Genomic DNA, 26,118 nt, shown 5'->3' with positions numbered 1-26,118 from the left:
TATTCTCTCATTTTTCTTCTTAGATGACAGTTAAATACATGTTAAACATTTGATACCATCCCTTAGGTCTTGAGGCTCTATACATTCATATTTCAATCTTTTGTCCCCCTGTTTTCTCTTTTTTAATTGGATAAGCCCATAGTATCTGTACTCACTTGTTAAGCACATTGAGTGAAATTTTATTTCTGATATTGTTTTTTAAGGTTTACATCAGATATTTAATTTTCATTTCTTTGCTTTCCATTGTTATTTTTTTACAGATGTAATTTCTTTTTTGAGATTTCCTATTTGTTTATTCATCATAAGCGCATTTATATTTACATTATTGAGCATACTTATGATAGCTACTTTAAAATTCTTGTGTGATAAAGCCAACATCTGAGTAATTTTGAGTTTGGTTTCCATTAATTTCCTTTTCTTATGAATATGGGAAAATTTTCTGTCCAGTAATTTGAAATTATGTCCTGCATTGTATAGACTCCAAATTCTCTTAGGTTCCTTTGAAAAGTATTCCTTTTTTTTTTCTTTCTTTTTTTAATTTGGCTGATAGTCAACTTGGCTAGATTCAAAGTCCAGTCCTCCAGGCTCTGTGGTAGGTAGAACTGTTCAGTTTTTAAACTCTTGGCTTGGCTGCTTGGAGTCTGCCTCACCGGTATATACTTCAGTTGTCGGCAAGGGATTTAAGCAGAGTTTATACTCAGATTTTGAGGCTTCCTCCCCCTGGCTTTTTCTTCCATCACTTTCCTGGATCTGTGGTCACTCCAAATTCTGCCCTCCATTTCTCTATGCCAGTAAGACTACAGGTCTCCATCCTGCTTTTTAAAAACCATCCTATATGGCTTACCCTCTGGCTAAAAGCCATTTAAAAAATCAGAAACTCACCTAGCAACATTCTCTTCTTCTATGTATAGACCCCTCCAATCCAGTTTTTGCCTGTTTTTGGTCTTTCCTGAATGCTTTCAGATATTTTTTTAAAAATATTTTTGTCCTCAGTTTATAGTTATCTATATATATAGGTTGGTTTTATGAAGCTACTTGGCCAATATTGGAAGGGGACACTCTTAAAAAATATTCTTTAAATAGAATTTTCTTTGGAGTAACTAAAAATACTTGAGAACCCTTTACTTCATAATTTTTATAATACAAAAAGTATATAGTATTATCTCTATTTTTTCCCATTCTTCAGATAATGAAACAGAATGCACAGAGTTTTTATGATCCTACAGTGAAAGCGTAGCCATGGAAATAACGTTTATATGCTCCCTTGCTTATTCTCATGAAATGTCTATGAGGATGCTCCACATATTTGTTGAAAATGGAAAAGATGTTGAATGGTTCCTCACTGAAATCTGTAGAAAGCAGTTTGGTATAGAGGAAGAGCATGACATTGGATCAGACTTGTTGGAAGTCAGATATTGGTTCTGCCACTTAGTAGCTGTTTTTAACTGCACTAATCACTCAACCTCTCAGAGCCTCAGTTTTCCTATCTTTAGAATGAGACACTCTTCATAGTTACAACAAATGATGTTTATTATTTGTTTGGCACAAGCTCTCAATAAATAGCAACTATAATAGTCATTATTCTACTGGTCATTGTATTCACAATTGTAGAGTTCAAGTCATGGAGCAAGGAGTTCTATTTATTTTCTATAGCATCTGAAATGCCTTAAAGGGAATTTTTATTTTTTTGTGCCAGCTTGTGCTTTTCTTCTTCATTTCCAATAAAAACAGAGTACATTTAAATCATTTTATAGCTTTTCCAAACAGATTTTATGCACCATTAACTGCATTAAAAATATATGTGAAGCTTGATATTGTGTGTGAAAACACTTTACAAAGCAAACTGAACAGAAATTATTTAAGGGCCTAAACTTTCACCGTATGTTTCAGTTAGGATCCCTTATGTTGATTCAGTCTCTTAATTTAGGAGCCTGTAGATTAGGTAGCATATGATTTTCATGACTGAAAAAGGGCCTTAGTCAGATGGAAGTCCATGATTTTACATATATTCCTTTGACCCAAGAACCATACATAACTAAACATAGCATCGATAATTGTAGCTTAGAAGATTGCATGTTGCTGGGAATTTTGAATATATTTACTTTTAATTGAATATTATATTTTTTCTCTTAGCTTTTAGTTTTAAGATCAATAGTAATTGTGATCCACTGTACAATTGCCAACCTCCCCAAGGTCAATAATGTAGAGGAGGTAAATTGCAAATAGATAAGGGCAGTATTTTATATATGATTAGTAGTCATTAGTGTTTGGTATACAGTACATACTCAGTACTCAGTAAATCTTTGAATGGGAGAATCAAAAAGGAACTGAAATTTTACTTAGAGTTTCACGTGCCATCTTAGAATATAATCCCACATCTAAGACTTAGTTTTTTGGTACCTAGATGACATGGTATAAAAATGGGGGCAGGGAGTGGAAGGACATTGGAAAAGTCCAGTGTAGTCATCTGGGTCCTGAGACCCCTGTGCATTACCAGGTTTTAAAGTCATAAGTCATATTTATTATCACATTACAAGGATATTATTTTTGTATAAAACACTTTTATGACAATATTAAAGTTATTAAAAATCCAAATTTAAAATAATTATGCTCAATTATTTGTCACTGCTTAGGATGGGGATTAAACATAAGAATACACAGAGATAGAGTCAGAAGCATGGAAACAAGGAACAGACTGGCAGTGACCAGAGGAGCAGGGGGAGGGGATAAGTGGGGAAAGAAGGGGAAGGGTCTAGTCAAGGAACATATATAAAGGACCCATGGACATGGACAACAGGGTGGGGATTGACTGTGGGAGAGGAGGGAGGTGGGCGAGGCAGGGGAGAGCAATGGAGTAAAAATGGGACAACTGTAATAGAAAAACAATTTTTAAAAAATGGAAAAAAATAGGTAATAATAAAAATGAAAAGTTAAAAAAAGAAGATATACAAATGGGCAATAAGCAGATGAAAATATGCTCAACATCACTAATCATTAGAAAAATGCAAATCAAAGATACAATAATATACCATCTCACACCTTTAGGATAGCTACTATCAAAAACAAACAACAACTAATAAAAAAAAAAAGGGCAGAAAACAAATGTTGGTGAGGATGTGGAAAAATTATAGCACTTGTACACTGTTGGTGGGAATATAAAATGACACAGCAGCTGTGGAAAATAGTATGTTTAAAAAAAATAAAAATAGGATTACCATGTGATTGCAATTCTACTTTTGGGTATATACCGAAAATAATTGAAGATAGAGTCTTGAAAAGATATTAGTACAGCCAAAATATATACATATATATACACACACAGCCCCTGGCTGGTTTGGCTCAGTGGATTGAGCGTCGGCCTGCGAGCTAAGTGTCGCTGGTTCGATCTTCCAGTCAGGGCACATCAGAGAAGGAAAACTCTGACTCCAAAAAACCTCCGCTGCCTTGCGGCATACCTCTTTAGGGGAAAGGCTAAGGGAGTAAACCCCGACAGAAAATCCGGAGCCGGAGTCCCTAAGGCGGTTTGACGTTGCAGTCAACACCGGCAACTCCTGCGGCGCACCTGAAGCCAAGCTGTATTGACTCCGTCTTTCCCTTGGACCCTTCAGCTGCGAAGAGAGGGGGGGTCTGCTGCATGGGCAACAGCAGACCCTCCATATCACCCCGCCCAGGCTCTGTAGCTTCAGCTTCACTGGAGAGGACACTCCAGCGTCATCGCAAGATGTCGATTAAACATGGGAGGAGACAGATACCGTGTCACTCCTGAGTCGGACTGCACAGCTATTCTCGGCGGTGCAGATAGACTCTTAAGAAGCTACACCATCGTCTCTCGAGACGGACGGCTGCCGACGATATATATACACACACACATAGATATAAAGAACTCCTAAAACTTGACAACAAAAGAAGTATGGCCCCAAAATGACAAAGGACTTGACTAGACATTACTCCAAAGAAGATATGCAAATAGCCAAGAAGCACGTAAACAGATGTTCAATATTACTAGTCATTAGAGAAATGCAAATAAAAACCACAATGAGATACCACTTTCTACCCATTAAGATGACTATTATTAAAGGAAAAAGAACTCATGGACATGGACAACCATGTGGTGATTGCAGGGGAGAGGGGATATAAGAGGGATAATTGGTGATGGGGAAAAAATACAATTAATTCTTAAAAATAAAATTGTCCTTAAAAAAAGAAATGCACACACATGCACACAGAAATTAACCAGTGTTGGCAAGAATGGGGAGAAATTTGAACCCTTTGTATTGCTGTGGTAATATTAAATGTTGGGGCTGCTATGGAAAAATTTCTTGGTTCCTCAAACACTTAAACATAGAATTATTATATAATCCATCAATTTCACTTCTAGGTATATACCTAAAAGTATTGAGAGTAGGGACTCAAAGAGATATCTGTGTACCAATGTTTATAGAAGCATTATTCACCAGAGCCAAAAGGTAGAAATCTAAATGTTCATTGACAGATAAATGAATATACAAAATGTAGTACATACATACATACATACTGGAATATTATTCAACCTTAGGAAGGAAGTCAAGGACCAAAAAATAATAAAAATTAAAAAAATAAAAATAAAATATGCAAAATAAGCTTGCCTGGAGAAGAAAAAAAAAAGAAGGAAGGAAGTCTTACACATGTTACACATGGATGAACCTTAAAGACATTGTGCTACATGAAATAAGCCAGACACAAAAGAAAAATATTATATTATTCCACTTATAAGGTACCTTGAGTAGTTAAATTCAGAGACTGAAAGTGGAATGGTGGTTGCCGTAGGAATGGGGGAGGAAAATAGAGAGTTATGCAATGGGTATACAGTTTCAGTTTGGAAAGATAAAAAGTTTTAAAGATAGATGGTGGTAATGGTAGCACAACAATGTGAATGTACTTAATGCCACAGAACTATACACTTAAAATTTTTTAAATGGTAGGCTTTATGTTATGTATATTTTACCACAAAAGAAAGAAAAAGAAGAGAGGTAAATAAAAGCTGGAAGGGGTGTGAAAGAAAGCTGAGATAAGGAATCATTTCCAAGCATTACCTTTTCTTCAGATTTTGCCTTTGTTTATTCAGGGTTTACAAGGACCCCCTGGAAGTACAGGAGACAGGGGACTAGCAGGAGAACCAGTAAGTTTATCTTTATAATTTTCTAATTATGTTTTTCTCATAATGTACATTTATTTTTCTGATATCATTCCCTTCTGCTGTGGCTGGCATATTTCTAAAAGCAGCATTTATCATGATCACCTAATTATGCAGAACAAATAATTTGCTGTGAATATAGTCTTTAGTGCCTTCCTAGTTTTATATAGTCAAATTTGGTTCAGTTTTTCTGGTACTATGAAAACTTCACACAGTTCTATGTTCAACAATGATAACTGTGTTTCATTTAATCTCAGAAACTTTTTTATAAATGACTTGCTGTTTGTATAATAATATTTATTCTGCCACATGCACACAAACACACACACAAAATCACATTTATGAGGTCAACTTTATATGAAAGACCACATAGAAGTTCAATGCACTATTGCAAACAATGCAATTATGAAGATCATATATCATAAAAATGTATACTTGAAGCCCATATAACCTTATATATATGACTGTATTCTTGCTACAATAGCAAAGGTGACATGTGACAGAGACCACATGATCCACAAGCCTGAAATACTTATTATCTTGTCCTTTAGGAAAAGGTTTGCTGACCTCTAATCTAGATTTTAATCACATTTACAAAAAAAAGTCCAATCAGTGCAAAACTGATACAGATAGTGCTCCTAGATTTGTGCAATGCACAACTGTATAAAGTTGCCCTCAATAAGAAGAAAACTTTAAAAATTTACTAAGTGACCTAGAGACTGACTTAAGTAGAAAAGCACTTTGTTATCTAAATAGGAGACTGAAAAATCAATAGAAGATTGATAGAAGGCTCATGACTTCTCTCTGAAATAATGTTTCCCCATCTTTGCCTAAGTAACTACTACTGATCCTGGAGCTCACAGCTCAAATACTTCTCCTCATGGAAGATTTTCCTACCCCTAGATTAGGATAGTTGCTCTATTATATATTTCCTTATGTACAATTGACTGTAGATAGCTTATTCAATAAATGGTGTTGGGAAAATTGGACAGATAAGTGCAGAAAAATGAAACTAGACCACCTTCTTACACCCACACACAAGAATAAATTCAAAATGGATCAAAGAACTTAAATGCTAGGCCTGAAACCATAAAAACCATAGAAACCATAAAAATCATAGGCAGTAAAATCTCAGATATTGCGCGTAGCAATATTTTATTGGATATATCTCCCCAAGCAAAGGAAGCAAAAGAAAATAAACAAATGGGACTGCATCAAATTAAAAAGTTTTTGCACAAGAAAGGAAATCATCAACAAAATAAAAAGACAATTCACAATATGGGAGGACATATTCACTGATACATCTGATAAGGGGTTAAAATCCAAAATTTATAAATAATTTACAACTAGCTCAACACCAAAAAAATTTTAAAAAATTAAAAACGGACAAAGGATGTGAATAGACACTTCCCCAAAGAGGACATACGGATGGCCAGTACACGTGATGCAAATCAAAACCACAATGAGATACCATCTCACACCTGTCATAATGGCTGTCATCAGTAAGTCAACAAACAACAAGTGCTGGCAAGGATTTGGAGAAAGGGAAACAAACCCTTTTGCACTGTAGGTGGGAATGCAGTTGGTGCAGCCACTATGGAAAGCACTATGGAGATAACTCAAAAAATTAAAACCGGCCCTGGCTGGTGTGGCTTACTAGATTGAGCATTGGCCTGTAAACCAAAAGGTTGCTGGTTCAATTCCCAGTCAGGGCACATGCCTGGGTGCGGGCCAGGTCCCCATTTGAAGGTGCATTAGAGGCAACCACACATTGATGTCTGTCTCCCTCTTTCTCCCCTCCTCTCTTTAAAAATAAACACATACATACATACATACATACATACATAAAATCTTTAAAAAATAAAAATAAAAGTGGCTCTGCATTTTGACCCAGTGATTCCACTTCTGAAAATGTATTCAGAGGTACCCAAAACACTAATTTGAAAGAACATAAGCACCCCTATGTTCATTGCAGCATTATTTACAATCACCAAGATATGGAAGCAGCCCAAGTGCCCATCAGCAGATGAGTGGGTAAAACTATGGGACATTTGCACAATGGAATACTACTCAGCCATAAATAAGAAGAAAATTTTACCCTTTGCAACAGTGTGGATGGGACCTGTAGAACATTATGCTAAGTGAAATAAACCAGTTAGAGAAAGACAAATATCATATGATTTCACTCACATGTGGAATCAAACAAACTGAACTTAAAAGGAAAATGGGGACAGACTCATAGATGGAGAATAGGATGACAGCTAGGAGTGGGGGAGTCTGGGGATGGAGTGATGGAGCAAAAAGAAAAAAGGACTCATGGGCATGGACAACAGTGTGATTGCTGGGGGGAGAGGAGTATAAGGGGAATAAGTGGCAAAAAACAATAAAGATTAATAATAAAAATAATAAAAGTAAATAATAAAAATAAATCAATAAAATTAATATATTACACTTATCCCAATCTTGTTACCTATTATAAATTGAGTTAGGGGCTTGATTTAATTATTCCAGGGGTAAATAAGAATGAGGAGGCAAAATAGCTTAATATTTTACCTGGCATAAAAAATTGAATGTTAATGCACTTAATACATAATGAACTTACACAATTAAAAAAAAATAACTCCCAAAATATATGGGCAAAGAACATCTTCTTTCAAGCAACACATAGAATATCACATATAGTTGATTAAAAAATGCCAAAAACAGTATTTAACCGAACTACTCATATATATGGACTTATAAGGTACCAGATTGTCCATCACATTAACAAAGAATTTTTAAAATATTCTGTGTTGGCATTCAGAGAAATAGGTTCTAATTTTTATATCTTGCTATGGAATGTTTATTCTTACAACATTTTTGGAAATTGACTTGACTTTTGACCAAATAATACTATATTTTAGACTAAGTACCAAGGGGAAAAATGCAGACTACACACAAGGACTTACGCACAAAGATGTTTCTCTCAGAGTGTTTATAATATGGTAGGAATACATTCTGAAGAGAATCTTTGAATTTTAAAATATCATCTATAATATTTAATAAGCCATAATTGAAAAATACCACTGACTTCTTAATACCTTTAACTGCCTAACTGTTGAGTAGAGAAAAACATAAGTGATAGCTATATACCAACCTTATAATCGTATCATGCAAAAGTTTACCTTGGTTATTTGACAATATCACATGATGTTGCAAACCTTAAATTTTAGTTTTAAATAGTGAAATTTACTAAAGCAAAATTTTACTGTAAAGCAATTAAAAACAGTATAAATGTCTAGTACTAAGAAAATGATTACTTTGTTACTATGGAATATTAGGTGGAATATTATGTAGCCCTTGAATAATTGTTATGAAATATTTACAATATCATGGTACAATATTTATATTTAGAATACAATCTCAAGCATACAGAAAGATATAGAGTTATTTATAAGTATGGTCCCACAAAAGAATAAGAAGGAACCATGAAAGAATGTTTATGGTGTTTGACTTAATCTGTTTTTTGGTACTTTCCACACTTTTCAAATCTTTTAAAATGAAGATTACTATAACAATTTAGAAAAACAGTTGAAGATAACCAATCATACCAGAGTTTTGCTCCCCATTATTACATTTTTTAAAAAGTGAGGTGTTCACAAAATGTGAGGGAGTATAACCTCATAGAAAATTTTAACTATCTTATTATTTCCTGAACCTAAAAAATGCCCTTTGTTCTTCCAAAAAGATCAAAATACTGTCTTTCCAGAGAGATCAAAAAGTGCAAGTAGCTTTTCTTGGATGGCTGAGGATATATCATTATATTGTAGTTGCTAAATAAGTATGAATTTATGTAAACTAATTCTAGCCAGTTAAATGGCTTCCACACACTAAGATCCTTTACACTGAGGAATTTAATGTTTAGGAAATCAGCTAATTACTCAGTGTTCATTTACTTAAAATTAAACTATTCATTATCATAGTGACAAAGATTTCCATAAAGATCCCAACATGCATTTTATTGCACCTTAGTGATTATCCAATATTACATCTATTCATATAAAACAGAGGAATTGTTCAACTGGACTTAGTAGCATCTTAAAGTACACATCAAACAAACTGCAATATATTTTTATTTCATTGGATACCAAATATTTACTTCTTCAAAAATGGCATTTTGTTTGTTCACATATTATCCCAGGATGTTAAATAAATCTATAATTACCATACCCACTAAGTAAGATGACTTTTGAAAGCCTAATGAGCAAAATATTTCATTTTAATTAGGCATTTGATAAGTGTTGATGAGTGAGTAAATTTAGAGAATGAAAGAATGAACAATACTATCTTTCCTTTCCTTTTCTTTTGAATCCAAGCATACCTTAAAATTATTCACAAGAGAAACACAGGTATCAAAAACATATATATATATATATATATAATTCTGTTTATACAGAAAGTAAAATAATACATTAATAAATATATTACAAGTGATCTTATAAATTCCATATTTAGAGGCATATGTTAATTGAAATATAAAATGAAATTTTATTCTCAGATTTTAAATTTTATTTTAATTCAGGGACCACGAGGACTGCAAGGTGATGCTGGACCACCTGGAGAAGTGGGTGCCGAGGTAATGTTTTGTGGCTCTTATTATTTCACCAGTACTTAATACTTCCTGTAAGACTTTTCAAAGGTATAATTGATATACATATTAGATAATATATTATGGAAAATAATCCTATAGTGTTTTGTTTCATATTCAGAAAATAAAACCTAAAATTCCATTGCAAGCAGGATGACTATTGATTGTATGGACCTAATTTTATATATATAAAGTGTTCCTCTTAACAACTCATTTAAATGGCACAACAAAAAGTGGGTAAGCCTTTTCCTTAACTGATTGAAAATTAAGCTGATAACCCTTCATTTTAAGATGTTATATCTCCTTTATAGAAGAATATTGAGAAGTGACCCCTATTCAGGATATATTTTGGAATAATAAATTCCAGTTATTTATTTTAAAATCTAACTATGATTTCTGTTGTTTATTAACTTTAGCACTAAATAAGTTAGACATAAATTCTCTCCTTCCTTGGCTTCTTTGAAACTGCTGTCTCTTGATTCTGTTCTTTACCTTCTGAGTAGCTTTTCTCAGTGTTTATGTGAAGCTGTCCTTCCTTTTCCTCAGCTTAGCTAGTGATCATATTATCACAGGGACTTTAATTACCAGTACATATTATTCTGATAGCTCTCAGCTGGATAGCTCAATGCATGCCTCTCTTTTCAGCCCCAGTTATTGATTTTCTGTTGGCTTTTACATATGTAACTAGATGTTCCACAAAGATCACAAATTCAAAATATCTAACCCAAACCCATTACTTTCCCACTGTTCTTTCGTCTGCTATTCCCATTTCACTGAAAGATAATCCTTTGGCCCACTAATCTTAAACTGAGTCATCCTAGACTTCTCTTTCTACTTCATCCTCTCCAATCAGCCATCTTTCTCCTTGGAATAGGGCCCCCCACCCTGATATCTCAGTTCTCACCTTTCCCTTTCATCCCTGTTGCTAGTACTCTGGTCCTCTGCTTTATCCCATGTCTCCTTCAACTCCCATCATTTCTTAGCTACTTGTTGCCAGCTTATCTTTGTCATATCATTCCTCTCCTTGAAAACTTTTAATGGCTCTCATAGCCTTTAATAAAATGTCAGTTTCTTAACATGAAAAATAATGTTCTGTATTATCTAACTTCTGCAGACCTGTTCAACCACATCCCAATAAAACTTTTCTCCTCCCTTGTGTATTCCAGTTTGTTGGCCTATTTTTAATTCCATGATTATGCCATGCTTTTTTGCTCTGCACTGTGTATCCACTAGGGATAAAAGGAGGGCTGAGATATGGTCCCTGACTCCTTTAGGAGTTTTTCATCTACTCCAGCATATAATCATATAAAAGATCATTATGTTATAGTGTGTTAAAATCAATGGTGGAGATATTCACGGGGCAATTTAAGAGCACTAACCTCACCCAGGTAAGGAAAAAAGATGATGGTGTGTATGTGTGAGATGAGTTTTAAGGAATGAATAAGTAATTTTTAGCCATATGAAAGGAAGGAATAAGGAAAAGGGATAGTATGAGCAGAAGCATGTAAAAATGAGGCAGGATGGATTCACTGATGCTTAAAATCAAAGCAAGAAGTTATAATAGATGATGTTATGGAGAAATGGTTAGATCATGAAAAGTCTTGGGTACTCTGTTAAGAAGCTTTAACCTTATATGTTATGGGCTATCATAATTGTAGGGTATAAACTAAGCAGTGATAAAGTCAGAGTTCTGTATTTAGAATATAATTCCAGCACTTGCATGGAGGATGTATTTGAGAGGAGAATGGTGAAGGCATGTAGACCTTTCAAAGGCCATTGCCTTCAGCCAGGCTATGAATAATGACAGTCTAAACTAGTAGTCATAGGAAAGGAAAGGAGGGGATCAACCTGAGAAATGTTTCTTATATAACTTCTGTAGACCTGCATATTTGTGGGGTATGGAAAGTAAAGGAGAAGGAGGAATGGAAAGTATTTCCAGATTTCTAAATTGTGCAACAGGATGGCTGCTAATACGCTTCCTTTTCTTAGACCAAACAAAAATGTTAGGCAATTTGAAATCATAATCTGCCCAAGATAAATGGTTAACAAGTAGCAGAATTGGGCCTTGAATCCACATCTGACTCAAAAGCTAATGCTGATAACCTATATAATCCACTTCCTCTGAGCTTAAGAAAGCTGAGAGAAGTCATACTTCATAACTGGGAGTTATTTTAACAGAGTAGGAAAGAATAATTCTGTTTGTGATAAGGAGTTGGGGTTGAATAGATCATTTTAGGAAAATATGCTGGTTTAGAATAGTAGTTGATGATAATGGAAGAGGGAAATGACAAAAGACAAGTTAAAGAACGTACATACTTTACTAAAAGTCAAGCTGAAGTAAAAGACTGAATTTGCATTATATTAATGTTAATGATGAAAACAGTAGCTAGCAATTATAAAGCACACTCTATGTGACTGGTGTACTTATGTGCTTTCCTATATTAATGGCCCATGATGACACCCTATGAGGTAGAACCCTTGTTATCCTCATTCTGCAGATAAGGAAACAAAAGCATGAAATGGTTAAGTATCTTGCTCAAGAGCAAAGTTAGTAGTAGTGGTAGAGCCTACATTTAAATTTAGGCAATCTCCCTTTCCGTACTCTTCTCTTACCCACAGTGCCTCTCAACATATAATGAGGCCACTTTGCACAAAGTGTGATTTTTTCCAGCAGTATTCAACTACAAATATAAATGTAAAAGGGGATTTAAGGTGCTAAATCAAGAATGGTATAAAAAATAGTTCACAGAGATTGGAATATCAGCTATTTGATTTAGCCTAAGAAATGAAAGAAAGAAGCCAAAAAGAGAGAACAGATTGGGGGAAATTAGGAACTAGAGGAGGCCTCTGAGAATAAAAGCAATTTTGATATGGAAGAAATCCTGAAAGTGTTGGAATTCTCTCTCAAGAGAGACTGAATCTTAGACTGGGATATTAAATTCTGCAATTTCTGAGGCAGAGCAGAAGTCCAGGCAATCTCACTTCATAGTCCTTCCTCTTAAGTACTGTACTGCCTCTCGTAGCAGTAGAGAAGCCACAAAGGTAACCAACAGAAAAACGTAGATAATATAACTATTTAAGAATTGATATAATGATGGTAAACAAAGGAAGTATAAGGAAACTAAACTTTAGCAAGGAGACACATCAACAAGTAGAGATAACTTTTGAATTACAGAAGTAAACGCTAGAACTGAAAACCACAATTGTTTTATGAAGCAGTTGCCTCTGAGGAATGGGACTGGGGCTTTTCATTATAAGTCCATCTGTACTATTGTGCATTTGTATATTTTTTTTTAATCCAAAAAGCAAAGTGAATATGGGTTGCAGAAGGTAAGTCAAATGGAAAATTGAACTTATTTTCACTGAAAGTACTATAATGTCATAAATGATATTTTAATCTATAATAATTATAATGAAGATTATTACCCATGGATCTGAACTATTGAGAAACCCCTGAAAGAAAGCAAACAGAAAACTTTTGGTCAAGATGTTGTTAAGGATTAACGCCTTAAACAACTCCTCTATTCCAAATAATAGGAATTATAGAATGCATGTGTATGTGTTTATAAGTTTATATGTATGTGTACACATACACATATATGACACACACAGCAATGGAGAGAAAAGAAAATTAGAGAAGAGAAAGGGGAAGTGAGGAAGGGAACAAGGGAAGGGTATACAGTACATTAGCATGCTCAAAAACAAAATAAGTATCTTCAAGAAACAAAAAAGCAATACAGCAGCAATCATAGGAGATCCAGGCCTAAAAAGCCAGTGGTGGTAAAAAGTTGTATGTTTTCAAGGTAAAAGGAACCAAAATCTTTCCAACTGGACCCACTCATGAAAAGAGGATGGGCAGAAATGCCATAGATAGGTAGACAGGTAGGTAGGTAGGTAGGTAGATAGATAGACAGATAGAATCTTTTATAATATGAATTAATTTTTATCTCCTTTGTGTGATATATTTTATAAAACCAACTTAAAAAACTGAATTTTTAATGGAAGTGTGTTCTGAAGGGCTTAACAGAAATGAAGGAGAAGAGTAAAAAGTGAAAGAAAAAACAAAAAATTAGAAAAGGAAATGTGAGGTAGTTTGTGTTTGACCAAGGATTAAAAAATAAGTGGAAGAATTAGAAGAAACTGGTCTTAAAAGTCTTTATTTCAGGTTATGTTTTTCTGTCATTTGAATTGTCAAAATACCCCAGGAATTATCTGATCTTATGCCATAAAGTTTATGAAGTGACATCAAAGACCCTTTCCCGGACATAGATATCTCACCCCTGGTCTAAAAATTGTTACCATCTTATGAGGTTGTAATTGGTTAAGCAATGTGTACAAACCATATGTCGACTCATTCTCTTGTAGGGACCTGCAGGTATTGAGGGAGAGTCTGGTCTGCAAGGTGAACCAGGTGCAAAGGTAACCTTCTTGAATGATAAAGAGGTCTCTACACAATCTTCTATGTTGGCCACATTTTGGCAAAACCATCTTGAAATCAGGTGAAGAACAACAGATAAAAAAGAGCCAGAAAAAACATTTTTCAGAAAAATACTACCTGTATATATGTATAGAGATGTGTGTGTACATGTATGTATGTATATGAGATACAAGTAATAAAGCTAATCAGCAAAATATTAATAAATTAAATTAGGGAAAAGAAAAATGGGAAGTGTTTAGAAACCCCTATGCTCGTGGTATGCCCTCAATAATTATTAGAAATGAAGTTTTAATAGAAAAGAGTTTACTCTCTCCCTTTATTTCTTCAGGGAGATGTTGGACCTGCAGGCAGTGTTGGAGTTACTGGGGAACCAGGATTACGAGTAAGTGTTTACTAGAAACTATTTCAATGCACCACCCACCTGTTTCAGAGACTCAAAACTTAGCATAAAGACTGCAAAAATTACCTAGCAAACCTTTCTGGTACACTAGAATGTGTATCTCTGTATTTCATAATTTCAAAGCTGCATGCCAAACTCTGTTCACACTGTGATTTAGTAGCATTTAGAGTCCTCACCTCATGCTTCCTTTTCTCAGAATCAAGTGTACTCTGCAGAACCCTGGCCAAATATGTGGAGTCAGTGAGATTGTCACTAATGTTAGCATTAAGAAGAAATTCACAAATTCTAGCAATCAACTCTCAGAATATTTTTTGACCTAACAAGAAAGAAAAAAAGATTGAAATCTAATTTATGTTTTTAAAAAACTAGTCATGCAAGGTCATTAAAGGAAATAATTGTGAATAGTTGTAATTTAATAGCTTGCAGAAGATAAAAGCCTTTAATCTGATCTGTGGTCATCTTTTTCCCCGAGATAACAATGCTCTGGATAATTTGGCAACTTTTGTTTACTAAAATCCAAAGTAGACAGATATATTTTGCATCCAGTTTCTTTTATATTTTCCCTTTTATGCAGGGGGTGCGGCAGGCAGTGTGGGATCAGAGTAATGGAAGTGTCAGTGGTGGGAGCAGTGGAACAGCTGAGATGTGCTGATTAATTTCCTTTTAAATACTTCGGGTAGCAAGAGAGCCAGTGCTCCTCTATTAGCTTCACAAAGCATGGCACTACATTTCACTAAGTTCTGTATCTATAAGATGGCTTTTTTATGTAACAGGGTGTGATTATTGCTTCTACTCCATAAAGGAGAAAATACACTAAAAATCAGGTACACTGAATTTAACTGAATTAAGTTGTATTAATCCATGTCATTTAGTATAGCAAAGTACTGTAATTTTATGAGGTGTGGTGTTTACAGTTCTTGAACTCAGAAACAGAAGTCTAACTGTATAAATTTCCAAGGTTGCCAAATGAATATATATTAACTTTTATTATCTAAAAGCTATTGATATTCTGAGACTGTCTTGTATTTGAATTTACAACACTATGACTCCTTAAATCATCTTTAGAGCTATTCCAGGAAAAGTAAAGTATGCCTCTTATACTGTCAAATAGTCATTATAAATGAAGTAGAAGTGAGAATAAATATACGCAAATGCTACTTTCTATAGGTACCAGAGGCAAAAAGTAAAATAAGGTGATTTAGGAAAATAATAAATCTTACTGCTTCTGCTACAAATTAGGGTGAACCAGGAGCTCCTGGAGAAGAAGGTCTCCAAGGAAAAGATGGATTAAAGGTAAATTATACTTTTAACATTGTGTATAAAGTAGATGTTTTATAAACTCTTTAAAATATTAAACATGGTGGGGAAAAAGGTTTATAGTTGTGAGTACATAAAACAGAGTTGACTCCTGTATTATTATTTATTAATTATTGTATTATTTTCCATATGAACATCTGTAAACCTACTTTTGCCTTACCCTTTATGTAACTATTTTTATGTTCTAAAAAAAAATCTCCTTATTTGTGGTATATTTATTTTACTACTTTCTTGTTCTTAAAATTTTTTACTGGTTTACAGGGGAACCTGGGCGGAAGGGGGCTTCCTGGAGAGGATGGAGAAAATGGAGAGGTGGGCTTACCAGGGGCCACAGGACCCTTGGGTAGAGCAGGTCTAATGGGCCCTCCGGTGAGTATTGCAGGGTTCATTTTTAAATACTCAGTGAACTCAGTCCCTGTGTGTGTACACACACACACACACACACACACACACACACTTATTTATGTGCACTGAGTAAATGGAGTTAGAAAGAAAGAGTGACAATCTACCTAACCCCCAAGGAGGAAAGACACTGTCTCCCTGTGTTGCACTTTAACAATATAATTGACATATAACATGTAAGTTTAAGGTATACAACACAATGACTTGATATTTGTGCATAATCTATGTTACTAAATGCTTAATAAGGTTAGTTAACACATTCACCACTGAACATAGTTACCTTTTTGTGTGTTTGGTGGGAATTTAAAAAATTTTCTCTCTCAGCTACTTTCAACCATATAGTACAGTATTGTTAAGTATTGTCACCATGCTGTACATTAGATCTTCATGATTTATTCCTCTTATAACTAGAAGTTTGTACCTTCTGACTGCCTGCACCCATTTCCCTGCCCCTGGCAACCACCAATTACTCTGTTTCTATGATTTTAGTTTTTTTAAAATAATACATGTATGTGAGATCATACAGTATTTGTCTTTCTCTGTTTGACTTACTACACACAGCATAAGGCCTTCAAGGTCCATCCATGTTGTTGCAAATGGCAGGATTTCCTTCTTTGTATGGCTGAATAATATTCCATTTTAATATAAACCGTGTGTGCGTCTGTGTGTGTGTGTTTTTAGTATTAGTTGATCATATATCTGGGCTTCTGACTCTTTTCTGTTGATCTATGTCTGTTTTAATGCCAATACCATACTGTTTTGATGAAAATACTTTTTTATTGATATTGTTTGAGATTAGGAAGTATGATATCTCCAGTTTTGTTCTTCTTTCTCAAGATTGTTTTGGCTTTTGGAAGTATTTTGTGGTTCCATGCAAATTTTTTTTCTACCTTTGTAAAAATTGCTATTGGATCCTTGATAGGAATTATATTGCATCTATAGATGCTTTGGATAGTATGGACATTTTAACAATATTCATCCTTTATCCATGAACATGATATTTCTTTACATTTATTTCTGTATTCTTCAGTTTCTTTCACCAGGGTCTTATAGTTTTCTGTATCTGTTGATTATAGAATTTTTTATATTTAATTTTATGAATATGGTGTATTACATTAATTTATTTGCAGATGTCGAATCATACTTGCATCCCTGAAATAAATCCCAATTTATCCACATTCGTGGATACTCACTACTTTATATAAAATGACATGGAACAGCCCTGGCAGGCATGGCTAAGTTGGTTGAGCATCATCCCACAAAGCAAAAGGTTGCTGATTCAATTCTTCATCAGGCCACCTGCCTGGATTGTAGGCCTGGTTCTTGGTTGGGGTGCGTGTGAGAGGCAACCAATAGGTGTTTCTCTCACACATCAATGTTTCTCTCCCTCTCTTTCTCCCCCCCCTCTAAAAATAAACAAATAAAATTTTTGAATAAATAAAATGACATGGAACAATGCATAGTCGGCCCTCCATATCTGTGGATTCCCAGCCATGAATCTGAAATACTGGTTGAATCTATGGGTGCAAAAGCAGGGATACTGATGGCCAACTGTATACGTTTTTAATTAACATATAAATGGACCCACGCAATTCAACCCAGCCTTTTTCAAGGGTCAACTGTATTGTTCAATTAGGTCTGCTAATACTTCGTTGAGGATGTTTGCATCTATTATCAGGGATACTGTCCTGCAATCGTTTTTGCTTGTGGTGTCCTTATCTGCTATTGGTATCAGTGACAACTTGATGATATAGTTATTAGACGTCCTCCATGCTATCAAGACTCTTAAGTTACTGCCCCACCACCTTCTAGTATTATAGTCATCAAAGGATTTAAGGTTAAAGCTTAACTAGAGGTCAGACAAACCTGTTCTTTGCCAGTTTCCAAGACAGGAACCTCACAAAAGTTATCTAAGATAACACACTGAATTGTGTCCCCCCTGAATTCATTGGCTGAAACCCTAATTTCCAATGTAACTGTATTTAGAGATTGGACCTTTAGGAAGTAATTAAGGTTAAAAGAGGTCATAAGTGTGCATGGAGCTCTACTCCAATAGAACTGGTGTCCTTATAAGAGGCAAAGTCACTGAGGAAACACATGCACAGAGAAAAGGGCAAAGGGAGGACACAGCAAGAAGGCGGCCCCTGCAAGCCAGAGAGAAGCCTCAGGAGAAACCACCCCTGCCAGCACCTTAATCTTTAGCCTCCAGAGCCATGAGAAAATAAGTTTCTATTGTTCAAGTCACCTAGTCTGTAGTATTTTTCTATGGTAGACCTAGCATACTGATATAGTAATCTAGCAGGCACTTTTTGAGGGGTCTGTTCAAGTCATGCCTCCCTTCCTGCTAAGAACTATTCCCAAACAAAGTGGATCCCTAAAACTCCAGATTACTAAAGGACCATGGCCTCATGGTTGCAGAGACTCAGATTTGTGGGGGGTCCCCAGTGTATTTGGGACCAAGTATATTTTCTGTCCTGGGAATTTGGGACTGGGAATCAGAAGTCCTCATCATCTTGTGATTATTTTTAACTTTAAGTATACTTTTTCTAAAGTATGTAACTACCCCTGCTTTCTTTTGGTTACCATTAGCTTGAAATATCTTTTTCTATACCTTCGCTCTCAGTTTTTACATATCCTTAAAGCTTAAGTGAGCCTTTTGTAGGCAGCATATTGTTGGTTCTTATATTTTTATCCATTCACCCATTCTCTGAAGTTTGATTGGAGAATTTTAATCCATTTATGATTAAAGTAATAATTGATAAGTTAGGGCTTTGTAGTGTCATTTTAATTGTTTTCTGACTGTTTTGTAGGTCATTTCTTTCTTGTTTCCTCTCTTGCTGTCTTCTTTTTTAATTTTATAAATTTTTGTAGCAGTATGCCTTGAATCCTTTGTCATTTTGTGCATCTACTACATGATTTTTATTTTGGCTCACATAAAATACCTTAAGATTATAACATCCACTCTGGCTGGTGTGGCTCAGTTAGTTGGAGCTTCATCCCATAGACCGAAATTTCCCAAGTTCGATTCCCAGTCAGGGCATGTACCTAGGTTGCGGATTCCATCCCCAGTTGGGGTGCATAAAAGAAGGCAACCAATTGATATTTCTCTCTCACATCAGTGTTCCTCTCTATCTCTTAAAACAAAGAAAAAAAATGTCTTCAGTGAGAATAAAACAATTTTTAAAAGAATTATCCTATTTTAATCTGATAACAGAAATTTTATAGTTTTGCTTCTTTCTCCCTCCTTCACATTTAGGTTATTGATGTTACAGTTTACATCTTATATTATGTATCCAGTAACAAATTATTATAGTTATGGTTATTTTAATACATTTATATTTTAACTAGAGTTGTAAGTTATTTGCACACCATCATTACAATAATAGAAAATATGGTTTTGAACATATATTTATTTTTACAAGTGAGTTTTATGCATTCATTTGTTTTTACAACATTAATTACATCCTTTTATTTCAGTTTAAAAATTTCCTTTAGCATTTCTTGAAAGGCAGGTTTAATGGTGATGAACTGTTAGCCTTTGTTTATTTAGGAAAGTCTTTATCATTTCTTCATTCCTGAAGGACAGCTTTAATGGGAAGATTATTCTTTATTAACAGGTTTTTTTTTTCTTTCACTATTTTAAAGATATTTCACTGTCCCCTGGCCTGCAAAGTTTCTGCTGAGAAACCCGCTTATAGTTTTATGGGGGCTCTCTTGTATATGACAAGCCACTTGTCTCTTGCTGCTTTCAAAATGTTCTCTTTGTCTTTGATTTTTGAAAATTTAATTATAGTGTGTCTCAACGTAAGCCTTCTCAGAGTCAACCTATTTGGGGTCCTTTGGGCCTCAAGAATCTAGATGTCCATTTCTTTCTCCAGGCTTGGGACATTTTTAGCCATTATATCTTCAAACAGGCTCTCTGCCCCTTTCTTTTTCTATTCTCCTTCTGTATTCCCACAATGCATATATTGTTTCACTTTATGTTGTCCAATAAGTACTAGAGGCTTTCTTTACTCTTTTTTTTTCTTTTGCTCCTCTGAATAATTTTAAATACAGTATTCCCTCACTTATCATGGGTATTACATTCTAGACACCCCCCACCCCACGATAGGTGAAAATCCGCAAAGTAGGAACCTTACATTTATTTTAGTATTTATATATATTTTAAGGCTTTATAAAACCTTCCCACACACTTATAAACCGTTCCCAGTCCCTTATTAGCCTTTTCCACACTTTTATAAACACTACTTATGTTCTTAAACATATTCTACACTCTTAAACCTACGTAATTTTAACAACATATGTATACAGTACCACAAAATCCCACGATATAGTGAAAAACCTGTGATAAATAATTAAATATAATATTTTTTAAAATCCCATAATACAGTGAGGCCATGATAAGTGAACTGCGATATAGAGAGGGACTACTATAATTTATCTTTCTAGTTCACTGATTTTTTAAACTCCACATATTGAAGTCCACTGTTGAATATCTCTATTGAATTCTTCAGTTCAGTCATTGTATTGTTCATCCCTAAGATTTTTGTTTTGTTTATTGCTATTGTTTCTGTTTTAAATTGTTCACTTTGTTTATGCATTGTTTTTCTGATTTTATTTAGCTGTCAATGTGTTCTTGTGGTTCAATGAATTTTTTAAGAGGATTATTCTAAATTCTTTGTCAGTTCATAGATTTCTGTTTTGTAGTATCAGTTATTAGTTTAGAACAAATAAAGAAAGGTTTATTACTTTTCTTTTGTCATGTTTACCTGATTCTTTATGATCCTTATATCATTCCTTTGGTATTTGCATATTTGAATAAGTAGTTTCCTCTTCCAGACATTATAGGTTTATTTGGACAGGTAAAGATAGGTACTGAATGGGTCATCTGGTAGCATTTGTGGACAGTCACAGCTTGCTATTGGGGTCTCCAGTTGGGCGAGGTCCCTACCCATGTTCTGAGGAAGGGGAAAGATTGCCACTGGCTGGTCTCTGCAGTTGGGTCAGCCTTCTGACTGGACTACACATTTAGGGGGTAAGAGCACTGTATAGACACCTGGCTGGGTAGGTGTGCTGGCTACACCCCATGCTTTGGAGGGAGGCATCCCTAGTTGGACTCGGTAGTTACCCGTGGTAAGGAGCAATCTCAGGTTGTGTTTCCTGACAGGGCCGTAGCACTGGTTGGACTCTGATAAGACGGGGTCTTGTGTTGTGCTCTCTTAACTGAATGGTGTCATTGGCCAGACTTCAGTTTAGGTGGAGCCTGGCTTCATAGTTGGACAGAGCCACAAGCTGTGCCACAAGTTTGGGCAGAGTCACAAGCTGTGACTCTAAGTGTTCAGTGATCACTTAGGCCACTGGCCATGCTCATGTGTTGGGCATGATCACTCATCAGACTCTCTAGTCAAGTGGGACCTCCAGGTGTGCATTGGGGTTGGTGGGGCTGGAGACTATTCTGTGCTTGATAGTTGGGTGGGGTCACTGTCTGGGCTTCTTTGTTGGCTAGGGTCACAGGCTGTGCTCTGCAATAGGACAGGGTCACTGGCTTGGTTCCCTGTATTAAGAAATTGGCAGGGTTGTAGTCTCAACTCTGCTACTGGGCAGAGCTGTTGCTAGGCTCCACAGCTGGGCAGGACTGTAGGCTGGGCTCTGAAGCTGCCCACGGCCACTGTTCAGGTTCCCTGGTTATAAGTTGCAGAGGCTAATCTCAATTGTTGGTCAGGGCTGCTGACTTTGCTCTCTACCTGTGTAAGGCTGTAGTAATAACTCCACAGCTTCCCCAGTCCTCTGGTCCTCATTTGGGTCTAGCAGGACAGGATTCTATGCCTAGCTTTTGGGCAGGTTTGCAAGTTTTCTTCCCTGCCCAGACAGAGCCATAAATGGGCTCCACAGCAAGTACAATTCTTAGGCTGGGGTACCAAGCTGCCAACCAAGCTCCCTAACTAGGAAGGATCACCAACTCAGCTCTGCAGATGAGCAAACTCTAGGACCTCTGCTCAGGTATGCCGCAAACAGCAATGGTGTCTACCAAGACCTGAGTGCTCGTTGCTGTAAGCCCCATTCCTCTTTGTCTCTGTGCGATCCCCAGTAGTCAAGTCCCCAGATTTGCCAGTGAGCCTCATGAGGTGAGACCTGAATGGGCCACACTAGAAGCATCCAACAGCACTGGGGGAGCTGACTGTCCACTTTGGGTGGTTCTCTTTTTCCCACTGGAGAAATGATGGGCTACAGGGGGCCACTCATAGCGTGCTGTGCCAGACTGGGGGAAGGACAGTGTGGTCAAAGTGAAGCATCTCCTCTTATCCTTCTAATGTGGTACTTCTTGGTCTCTGTGTTTCAGGGGGGTGCTTCAGACTCGCCTTCAGGTTCTGGCATTTTCACAATGGGGTCTTGTATACGGATGGCTGCTACTTGGCCTTCTCGGGGGGGTGGGGGGGTGGCTGAAGTCAGGAATGATTTATGTCCCTCTCCTGATGGTGTCCCCTCTGCTTGGAATTTGTGACAAAAAGCATTTGAAGGAGAATATTTTTTGCTCTCTTATATTTAGTTTGCGTGAATATTTCTGATTTATGTTCACAGAACTGACCTTATTCCTTTAGAATAGTATCCTAGCTCCAGGATGAAATAAATCTTCCAAGCATAATTTATCAATGTCTTATCTTAAATTGTAATATTACTTCAAAGTAAATTCTAAATGTCATATTGAACAAATTTTCCCACCTCAGGGCAAATGGAAGATATAAATAAATAGTGAGAACTGCTTCTCTTTGCTTAAATGCTTCATTTATGATATTCATTGTATCCTTCAAGATAAGGCCTCTCTGATCATTTTACTGTTTTACTTTACTGTTACCTCTTCCTTGTCTAATATCTTTAAAGGTGGGTATTCCCCAAGATTATCTTCTCTTTATTCCTCTAAATATTATTGCCTTTGAAGATATTCTCATATCTTGGGAGTCATTACTACGACCCTAGCAAACTTGTGGGTCTCTTCCTCCAGAGAGATCGTAGCTCTTCAAAAGTAGAGGGTCTGTTTTTACTCCTTCCTATAAACCTTATGTCCAATGCTTCAGTGCTCCATTCCTCTCCATGGGCTTAGTAAAAACCGAGGAAGCAATCACAAGTAAACCAACCATGCAAGCAGACTGGCAGACAAAGTAATCATTTACAAAATTCGTAGTCTTCAACATTTTGTGTTTGTGTGTATATCCTCTGGATTCTAAAATCCAGATCATTGAATGTCTTATCAATGATAGTCCATAACCTAGTCATTTCAATTAGTTTTCCAAAAACGAAGGAAAAGCTCCATCTAGAAGACTACAAGAAGTACCATAAATGAAGCACAAACTGGCCATCTCACGGTGATTCATATCATTTACCCAGGTTTATAATTTTTCAACAACAATGAAAATGATACTATGTCACCTTTTCCTAAAAAATAATATGTAATTGTACAAGCATATTTTAAAGTGATATTTAAAGATTGAGGATGGACCAGAAGTATCACCTAATTTTGAGCATTGGCAAATTGAGTCTCGCCTCAACCCCAGTTTTGCAAAAATAGTAAAGTGCCCATCTTTTCTGTCCTGTACTCCCTGTCCTGGAAAACTATAATGGGTGTGCCCTTGCAGCAAATACAAGGGATTAGGGATTCCCCCCCAAAAAAATTACCTTAAACACCATTGGTCAAGACCCTGAGCAATAAAAGTTAACTTATATTCTGTTATAGACTATTTCCAATAACCTATATATGTTTTATTCCTCATTTTACAAATTAAAAAACATAGACTCAGAAAAATCTTAAGAGGCTTATACAAGATAACATAGAAGATTGCAGAACTGGCTCTACTTACTTTATTTTCTGATTTCTGTGTCTTTAAGTCACACTTTTCTGTGAGATGGCCAGCCTTGGGCTTGCATTTTGCCTCTCTTGATGGTTTTTATATTTTTTAGAGGACTCATTAGGGCTAGAATCACAGAGAAACCAACTGACAAGTGCTGAGAAAATGTGGTTATTCTTCTGAAAATTCTTATCAAATTTGTTTTTATACAAGAAATTTATTAACAAGTATTAGTACTTTATCACAATTTTTTTTTTCAATCAACTAGCCTGGTTCCCTAGCAGAAACCTAAAGGCTGGTGGGGAGGGGGACACAACTAAGAAAAAGAAAGGCCTAATTATGCTGTAGGATAGCACAGCCAGAAACCCCAGGGAAGGAGGATACCGCAGGGAAGTTGGTGATGGGCAGAACAGAGATGAAAAAGCGCCTCAAAACAAGGCATGGAAAAATGATGAACACAGATTTCAAAACTTTCATAATCTTTCCCAGGAGCAATCCTGCCTCATACATATCCTTGGGGCCTTTTTTTAGTAACAACACATGTGTGTTTCTTTTTATTCTTTTTGTTGTTGTGCTTGGAATTTTAAATGACTTTCAGCTCATAAACTCAGTGAAAATATCATAGCAATTTTTTTTTCAAAAGAGTTTTATGATCCAAGGAACTATTGCTTAATAAGACTGCCTGATGCTGGATTTATTTTTGTACTTTTAACAACTTTTCCTTAGGCAGTATCACAGAGATGCTAACTTAGATTCTTAAAAATTAAGTGAGAAAGTGAGAAAAAGAAATTAACTTTCTAAAGTAAAGAGATGCTCTTTTTACTTTCTGGAAGATTGAGAAATGAGATCTGGTTAGAAAATAAAACAAGGAAAGCGTCAGTAACTAATACCAAAACCCAAGATATAGACTTCTTTGAATAGAAGAAAAATTGCGTATTTTGTGCTTGAATTCTGTGCTAAAATGTTCAGTTGCCTAAATGCATAACTCAATATGAGAAAAGAGTTTAGAACATCCAAGAAGAAACATCTGCCTGACTTATGGTCTGTCATCCATGTCTTTAAAAAGAAAAATCTATCTCAGTGGTATCAAAGATCTAAACAGATGTGAAGCTATGGACTCCAAAATTGAATGTATAAAAGTGAAGTTGTCTTGTTTATTCGTATAGGACAAAACTGGTTGTATTTATAGAAGTGTGATTTTTTTTACTGTTTGTTTAAGATGGTATGATATTAGGCAGAGACAGCTGTCTTAAGAGAAGATGAGACAAAATAGAGCACCCTTTCCTAGGAAGCTTTTTTAGTAGTCAGAAAGATGAGAGGAATGTCAATAGTTATAAACATGGTACAGTTTACATGATGCTTGTTTCTGAGACCATTTCCTTGGAAACCCTGAAAAATAATCAGGTTGGAAATGAAGTCAGTGTCATTAAGGAGTAAATGACAATGTAAATCTGAAAGATTCTTATTACTTTGGTCTTAGGCTTATTTCTTTTGAACAGTTGTGCCATAAAGCAACCCAGAAATACAAAGAACCCTGCAATAGCCGCTTTGCAGAATTGTTCAAACTGTTGCTCTACCATGAAAGAACTGTACATTGATGCATGGATCATTCTTTAGGTTCTCAGTTTCTTCACTGCATATAATAAAGGGGTTGGAGCTATGCAGAACCTCTTAAAATAATTGTGTCAGGGAGTATGCTGAATGGTCTTCTGTTCCTTCTATTCCTACTTGAGTTCAAAAAGATCCTTGAATATGTATTTAACATATTAGCTTCTGTTTAGGCATTCTTTGGAAGAAAAGTTCTATACCTTTAAAAAGGCATTAGCTTAGATGTTTCCAACTTTTAATTAGCCTTATAAACTGTGACTCTACTAAATATATTTGTTTATTCTTTAATTCAACAAAGTTATGAATGCCTCA

General features: G+C 35.6%; 1 protein-coding gene across 1 annotated transcript in view; it reads left to right on the top strand.

Moving 5' to 3' along the window:
- The window catches only part of COL24A1 (collagen type XXIV alpha 1 chain), a 295,110-nt gene that overhangs the window by 186,434 nt on the left and 82,558 nt on the right, over positions 1 to 26,118 (top strand). Inside the window, exons 31-36 of the mRNA XM_090268285.1 lie at positions 5,105 to 5,158; positions 9,735 to 9,788; positions 14,166 to 14,219; positions 14,567 to 14,620; positions 15,878 to 15,931; positions 16,217 to 16,324. Of these exons, the coding sequence (XP_090124411.1) occupies positions 5,105 to 5,158; positions 9,735 to 9,788; positions 14,166 to 14,219; positions 14,567 to 14,620; positions 15,878 to 15,931; positions 16,217 to 16,324 (378 nt within the window). The remainder of the gene's footprint in view (positions 1 to 5,104; positions 5,159 to 9,734; positions 9,789 to 14,165; positions 14,220 to 14,566; positions 14,621 to 15,877; positions 15,932 to 16,216; positions 16,325 to 26,118) is intronic.

Source organism: Furipterus horrens, unplaced genomic scaffold (assembly GCF_987537825.1).
Source record: "Furipterus horrens unplaced genomic scaffold, mFurHor1.1.pri manual_scaffold_3, whole genome shotgun sequence".
NCBI lineage: Eukaryota > Metazoa > Chordata > Mammalia > Chiroptera > Furipteridae > Furipterus > Furipterus horrens.
The sequence above is the reverse complement of the archived record's forward strand: the minus strand, read 5'-3'. Positions and strand labels throughout refer to the sequence as shown.